The sequence below is a fragment of the Squalius cephalus genome (assembly GCF_949319135.1).
Source record: "Squalius cephalus genome assembly, chromosome: 1".
Lineage (NCBI taxonomy): Eukaryota > Metazoa > Chordata > Actinopteri > Cypriniformes > Leuciscidae > Squalius > Squalius cephalus.
In genome coordinates, this window is record NC_137122.1 from 27,945,568 (window position 1) to 27,953,871 (window position 8,304).

The 8,304-nt window shown below is 36.1% G+C and overlaps 1 protein-coding gene across 1 annotated transcript in view; it reads right to left on the minus strand.

The window, feature by feature from the left end:
* The window catches only part of LOC307158255 (uncharacterized protein), a 20,278-nt gene extending 12,290 nt beyond the window's left edge, over positions 1–7,988 (minus strand). The window contains exons 1-4 of the mRNA XM_079870680.1: positions 7,548–7,988; positions 6,833–7,255; positions 3,743–4,165; positions 2,751–3,185 (exon numbers count right to left, since the gene is read on the minus strand). Of these exons, the coding sequence (XP_079726806.1) occupies positions 2,751–3,185; positions 3,743–4,165; positions 6,833–7,255; positions 7,548–7,972 (1,706 nt within the window). The 5' untranslated portion in view covers positions 7,973–7,988. The remainder of the gene's footprint in view (positions 1–2,750; positions 3,186–3,742; positions 4,166–6,832; positions 7,256–7,547) is intronic.
* Positions 7,989–8,304: the final 316 nt, after the last annotated feature.

Below are 8,304 nucleotides of genomic sequence, written 5' to 3' on the forward strand. Positions count from 1 at the left end.
CATCATAAAATGATAAAAATCCATCTAGTGTTTTTTTTTTTTTTAAATCTTCTCTATATGTTCTCCCCTCTATACTTCTATATGTTTTCCCCTCTCTCAAATCAAGCTGTTCGATTTTATGACGTCACAAAATCTACGCCCCTCCCACGATTGTTGATTGACAGCAGCGTTTCAACACAGACCCGCCCTCGCTCGTGAGCGAGCTGTCAATCATAGTCCGGCGCGGTCATTGTGTATGGCTGGAGCACTGAGTAGAATGGCGTCTAAGCGATTGTGGTGTTCTGTTCTTGGGTGTAATCAGGAACACAGCAGTCATTTTGATGTTCCTAAATCCGAACCGCTGAAGACGCAGTGGCTGAGTTTGTTTTCTAAGGGAATATTCCCCACGATCAACGTCAATGCTTTCATGTTTGTGCGAATCATTTCACACACCAGACTGCTTTACAAACGAGGTTCAGTATACAGCTGGTTTTGCTAAGAAGCTGCTCCTGAAAAAAGAATCGGTACCAACTATTCGTGTTCCTGCTGAACCTCCAGAAGAAGAAGTGAGTGTAATGTTTTATTAACCTTTATATTAATATTTATATTAATCTTTGCAAATCGCTAGCACGCTTCACAATGAATGTGGCTGTTTACACTCAGGGTACATTACGGCATGTTTTCTATGTACGACGTTCTCAATATAATTCATAATCCCACGTTTATAATGAACAACACGTTATTGTGGTTTTTGTTTTTTTACAATTATTGTGTTACAAATGGTGTACGCACAGAACAGAGGGGCGGGGTGAGCAAAGCTCATTATCATTTAAAGACGTATGCACTGAAACGGCGTGCTGAAAACAGAGCTGATTTTGACCAAGTAAAATGAGTGTTTTCTTACAATACTAATGAGAATTTTTAATTAAAATATATTACAAACTTTTAATTTAGACCCTAAAGAATCATATTAGCTTGTACGACCCCTTTAATGAAGCGACGTGAGTGCTTTGTTTGCACAAAAAACATAATTTACCACTTTATTTACGAAAATATTGACCTGCAGTCCAGTAGGGGGAGCAGCACGATGCATGACACAGTAGGATGAATAGAGCAACAAACTCTTGTTTTCAGTCATGTTCAAGTCCAGCTCAGATCTCAGAAAGTTGCTCAGGATGCAAGAATTTTACTAAATATCTAGGGGGGGTCAGGAGACATGTTTGCTATACATTCCCCTTTAAGATTTCAGTGTCAAAGTCTTTTATATAGTCTCTTATTTATCATCTTCTTGTTCAAAAGTAAGTGGTGGTCTGCAACTTTGTCAATCGTATGCTGTAACATTTCAACACTCCTAGTAAATGGTAAGCTGGTAAACGGTGTAGAGGCCAAATGCAGCGGCTTAGAAAAAACTGAAAGACTCTGAAAGGATCTGCAGCTCTGACTCTGAAACTGTTATGGATGACAAAATTACCTTAATAAATTCATACACTACATGGTAGAGTACATAGAGCATAGCATATGTGCAGACTGTAGGACACACCATGAATCAGAGGAGTACATTAAAACTTTCTTACCTCATTCACTGATTCTTCTTCATAATGGTTATGTTAGGTATGTTTTGAATTTTGCCAGATAATATAGTATATCAAATGTAGGGCAATGTTTTGTTTGAGAAAAAACATATAGTTAGGGTTTACTTTTTTTTTTTTTATCTGATTTAGTTGCATTAGTTTGGCATCAACTGCATTCAGGTGATTGTCTGTCATCAATATATGGAAGCAAAACATAGTTTTTTTCCCTGGATGGACAATATGCTTTTTGCAGATTGGGAGAGCAATTTGGGCACAGCATTTCTATCGCATGACATCACCCATATGCAACCAATCAATGATAAGGTGGAACAATGATGATGATTCACAAAAAGTATGTGGACGATGTTATGGATCTGCTTGCATGAATCTCTATGTAACTGGAACAGAAAACTACAATTTGGCAATGGAAACATTTAAGAACAGGTTGACCAAATAATTTTAACCAAAATGCCATAACTGGATCTTCAGGTGTAATGACTGTCTTCTCTCTAATGGTGTATGCAGGACTTCTCCAATCATTTATTCTGTGTCCCAATTTGTATACTATCTGACCTAAATTGTATTCAAAATTATAATTAGAGTGTCCCAAATTGTAGTATGTTGAAATGAGTCCATCAATGAGTCCAATTGACATCAAAGATGATCCACTATTTCCTGTTAGAATCTGAAGTGCAGATCTGAGCAAACTTCAACAGCTACTATTGCCCACAACCCACTGCGCACTGGACGAGGATTCGATTAGAACTACAAACACGAATAAAAAGTTAAAAAAAACTACAAACATGGTGGATGTACAGAGAGGTTTAGATAAAGGGGTTTGAGTGATTAATAATCAGTATCTAACCTGACTAAAAGATATTTATTCAATGTTATCCACATTACATTTGATCTGCAACAGCATTGTGAATTTTTATAAAGATATGGTTGGTCATTAACTTTTATATGCAATCATTATGCAAATTGCAAACACATGAGGTGAGTCTCAGAGTGAAAGAAAAAACTTTGGTCACTTTTACAATCTTGTACTGTATATAATGTAAATCTGTTATAGTTTTGTTGACTTTTGAAATTGAGCTTAAAGGCATAAAATATGCGCATATTCAAACGGATTCAAAATACAGTGAAGTGAAACTGATTGAGAAGTAGGTACAGTGAGTGAATATCCAAAAGTTCAGGTACCTCAGCTGTGAGATGTAGGGCAGACACTGAAGGAAACTCATCATTTCACTCTCTTCCTCTGAACATCTTCTCAGCTCTACTGGTTTCTTCTCTGTCTGGAGTTTCAGCACTTCCAGGAGGACGGAGGTCTTTCTCTCTGAGAGATCTATGATCCAGACATCAGGTGACTGGAAAACTGACTGTATTGCTGGAAGGAAACTCCTGCCTGTTTGAGTCTCATAGTTCTTCACATGTGAGCAAAGATCCAGCAGGAAATCACTCTGATAAACAGGATTATAATCATCCCACTCTTCATCAAAAGGGAAGGTTTTGTAACTGCACACAGACGACAGCAGAGTAGAGAATCTTGTAACTGTGACATTTTTTACAGCAGCAACACTGAGATTCAGCAGGAATTTCACTGCAGACTTCTTCATTTCTTTATTACAATAGATCCTAAACTTGATCAAATACAGAGAAATAAAAATCCAGTTAATTTATGACAACATACAGCATTTATAAATCAACTACAGTATATAGTACACAAAAACAAGTATTCTGATAAGAAAAAACATAACAGCAACATTTATATTTATATAAGAGGACAGAATCTAATGACAATTATTACACTTTTTTTCAAGGTCCATATACAGCATAACGTTAGTTGAGGTTTATTGAACCAGTTTAATTTTCCTGACTATTTTCCAGCTTCCCGTGACCATTAGAATTAAAGTTTTTTTCAATCAATTCTACACATTTCTGCATCCAAAGGTAAACACAAAACAGTACTTTTTTAATGATCCATTTAATACAAGTGCTTCTCTAGCTTTTTTAAACATGTTGAGCAAAAGGCTGTTCAATATCAGGTACCTCAGCTGGTTATAGTTTTGTTGACTTTTGAAATTGAGCTTGTAGGCATAAAATGTGCGCAGATTCAAACGGATTCAAAATACAGTGAAGTGAAACTGATTGAGAAGTAGGTACAGTAAGAGAATATCCAAAAGTTCAGGTACCTCAGCTGTGAGATGTAGGGCAGACACTGAAGGAAACTCTTCATTTCACTCTCTTCCTCTGAACATCCTCTCAGCTTTACTGGTTTCTTCTCTGTCTGGAGTTTCAGCACTTCCAGGAGGACGGAGGTCTTTCTCTGTGAGAGATCTATGATCCAGACATCAGGTGACTGGAAAACTGACTGTAATGCTGGAAGGAAACTCCTGCCTGTTTGAGTCTCATAGTTCTTCACATGTGAGCAAAGATCCAGCAGGAAATCACTCTGTTTAATTCTGTCAGTCTCTTGATAAGGAAAAGATGTGTAGGTGCAGACTGATGATAACAGTTTCAGCATCTGCTCTCCTGTCTGTGTCTCAGTCTCTGCTGCTTTAGTGGAGAGTCTCAGAAGAAACTTCACTGCATCACTGATATTCCTATAGACAAACCTGTTTCCCAAAGAAAATTAAAATGCTATATGTGTAGCAATCAAGGGAAATATAAGTATTTAAATATTAATGAAATATAATGAATAATTGTGAGTCTGATTGGTCCAGTCGGCACATATGAATAGACATTACACAGAACTCTGAAAGGGGTCACACACACACACACACACACACACACACACCCCGAATGAGAAGCGCAGCGATGGGTCTTTAAAATTGAAACACATTGTTTTCTATGAGTGTACGAACACCGGCAGCGTCACTCGGCGTCTGTCCGCGCGCACAGATACAACACTGTTCATAATCCTGGCGCACCACTGAACATAGTTTTTAATTCAATTACATAAAATTTGTCCCAAATTGTTGTTAATACTGACTTCACCCTGTGCTGCAAGATACATTTAGTTTTACATTCATAGTTATACAGCTTGAAATAAAGTCTAAACATGAATAAAGGGTAACCCTTTATTTCGATAGTCCACTTTAGACATTCAACTAACTATAAGTAACTTTGCAACTACACATCAACTAACTGTCATTAGAGTATTAGTAGATTGTCTGATTAATATCTGCTAACACTTTATGGTGATGCTCCCCCAACTGACATTCTACTGACTATAAGTAACTTGGCAACTACAAGTCAACTTATTCTCCTAACCCGAACCCTAACACCTAACCATAACCTAACAGTCTACTCACAGCAGTCTACTACAGTCTCTTAATACTCTATTGAGAGTTAGTTGACATGTAGTTGCAAAGTTACTTATAGTTAGTAGAACATCTAAAGTGGACTATGCAAATAAAGTGGAACCGAATAAAGACTAAACATATTGGACAAAATGTATAATAAACTCAGCCCTATCTAATCTTTCATTTTGCCCTGTTGAGCCATTGCTATTATTAAACTAAAGTATTGTACATTAATTAAATTGAAAGAAAAATAGAAAAAACCTAGCTAGCAGGGAACGTTCTCGGAACGTTGGCTAACATTCCCTACAAGTTTGGTTAATGTTTTAAAGAAAACATTTGAATGTAATGTTCAAAGAATGTTTTGAGGATGTTTTCTCATTCCAAATAATGTTTCTATAAGGTTAAATGTAAACTAAGATATAACGTTTTAACTGTAACATTTTGAGGATGTTTTTAGAGAATGTTATCCTACACAGCAAAAACTAAAGTGTTAAAATATGAGTGTTAAATGAACACTGAAGAGTGTTAAAATGAATGAGATAACTAAGTGATTAATTGTGTGATGATTGAGCATTACTGAAGACACCTGATGTTAACAAGCAGAATCCCTGAAGGAGAAAATCTAATTTTAAGTTACCATTATGGTGATTAGCATTTGCTTTAGTTGGGCTCTTGACCCTCAAACTACAAACTTTAGATTTTGTCTGGCTGTTGTTTCTGAGTTATAACTCTCAGATGAACAAAGATAAAATGTGATCAGGTGGTGTTGGTTATGTTTTGACATAATGATCATTTGACCTGAAACACTAAACTCATTCACACTCAGTCATTTAGCAGGTACTTTTATCCAAAGCGACTTAAAACATGGTACTAAAGTTTAGAGAGTTAGGTTTGCCTTGTTAATTGCAGCAGCCTGGTGGTTTTATAGTATACAATTTGTAGCATTTTTTATAGAATCCAAAATATTTCTTAAAAGTTCTGTTCAAAAGATTTTAATTAGACACACAGACATCAAGATTCAGCCTGTGAATCTCAACAATGGTGACAATAATAAAGCATGTTGCAGTGCATTCTGGGTGCCACCAATCAAAACTCATTCATGGCTCCCATCATGCATTGCGGTATGAATAAAATATGATCTGAATTGTCTTAATAATTTCCTTTTCCTAATTAAATATTTCGTTTGTCACCATTGTTGAGATTCATACACTCAATCTTGATGTGTGTTTGTGCCTAAACAATTTTTTGTTTTTATTTTTTCAAAACAACTTTTAATAAATCCTTTGGAATAAATAGAAAATTCTGGATCTTATGTTGTAGAATCACTTGATGATGTAATCAACAATATAAATTTAAGTCAGAGATTAGCCTCTAAATGAGTTTTGTGATTTAGGTCAAATAATGATTATATCAAAACATAATCAACAATGTCTGATCATCTTTTCACTTTGTTCATCTGAGAGTTATAACTCAGTTACAACAGCCAAACAAAATTTAAAGTTAAATATGTAAGGGTCAAGAGACCAACTAAACACCGATCACAATAATGGTAACTTAAAATAGTGATTTTCTCCTTCAGTGATTCTGCTTGTTAACATCAGGTGTCTTCAATAATACTCAATCATCCCTAAATTAATCACTTAATTATCTCATTAACTTTTTATCACTGGAGTTTTTGCTGTGTACCTTTTAGGAGAACATTCTAGGAACCAAAATAAAACTACCCGCTGAAAACATTATTAGAACTTCATGGTAATGTTCTCAGAACGTTTTTAGAACAAAACATTTCTAGCTGGGAAGTTTGGTCACTTTTACATTCTTGTACTGTACATCACGTAAATATGTTATAGTTTTGTTGACTTTTAAAATTGAGCTTAAAGGCATAAAATGTGCGCAGATTCAAACAGATTCAGATACAGTGAAGTGAAACTGATTGAGAAGTAGGTACAGTAAGTGAATATCCAAAAGTTCAGGTACCTCAGCTGTGAGATGTAGGGCAGACACTGAAGGAAACTCATCATGTCACTCTCTTCCTCTGAACATCCTCTCAGCTTTACTGGTTTCTTCTCTGTCTGGAGTTTCAGCACTTCCAGGAGGACGGAGGTCTTTCTCTGTGAGAGATCTATGATCCAGACATCAGGTGACTGGAAAACTGACTGTAATGCTGGAAGGAAACTCCTGCCTGTTTGAGTCTCATAGTTCTTCACATGTGAGCAAAGATCCAGCAGGAAATCACTCTGTTTAATTCTGTCAGTCTCTTGATAAGGAAAAGATGTGTAGGTGCAGACTGATGATAACAGTTTCAGCATCTGCTCTCCTGTCTGTGTCTCAGTCTCTGCTGCTTTACTGAAGAGTCTCAGAAGAAACTTCACTGCATCACTGATATTCATATAGTCAAACCTGTTTCCCAAAGAAAAAAATTACTTTAAACAGACAAAAATGATCACAGAATTCTGACAAAGATAAGAACGCAGAATTTCTATTTGTGCTTGAAAGCAAATTTCAGCTTCATTTGTTATAAATACTTTAATAAGTGCATCGGATGAAAGGGAAAAAAAAAAAAAAAAACTCTAATCATTGTGAAAATGATTTTAAATTAATAACATATCTTTCCATAAACAGATTCAGATACAGTGAAGTGAAACTGATTGAGAAGTAGGTACAGTAAGTGAATATCCAAAAGTTCAGGTACCTCAGCTGTGAGATGTAGGGCAGACACTGAAGGAAACTCTTCATTTCACTCTCTTCCTCTGAACATCCTCTCAGCTCTACTGGTTTCTTCTCTGTCTGGAGTTTCAGCACTTCCAGGAGGACGGAGGTCTTTCTCTGTGAGAGATCTATGATCCAGACATCAGGTGACTGGAAAACTGACTGTAATGCTGGAAGGAAACTCCTGCCTGTTTGAGTCTCATAGTTCTTCACATGTGAGCAAAGATCCAGCAGGAAATCACACTGATCATCAGGAAAATCATCAACCCACTCTTGATCAAAAAAAGGGAAGGTTTTGTAACTGCACACAGACGACAGCAGAGTAGAGAATCTTGTTCCTGTAACTGTGACATTTTCTACAGCAGCAACACTGAGATTCAGCAGGAATTTCACTGCAGACTTCTTCATTTCTTCATCGCTAAACCAAAAACTAATAAAATACAGAGAAACAAAAATCTCATTAATTTATCACAACATACAGCATTTATAAATCAACTATATAGTACACAAAAACAAGTATAAGAAGAAACATAAAAGCAACATTTATAAAAGAGGACAGAATCTAATGACATTTATTACACTTTTTTCCAAGGTCCATATACAGTATAAAATGTAGCGTCTGGACTGAACGATGACCGATTCAGTTCTAAGCTTCAGAAAGCTTTTAACCTTTTTGGACTTCATGTAAATCACAGGCCTAGCGCCGATGAGTCTGGATCAAATTGCCCTCATTGTCACTT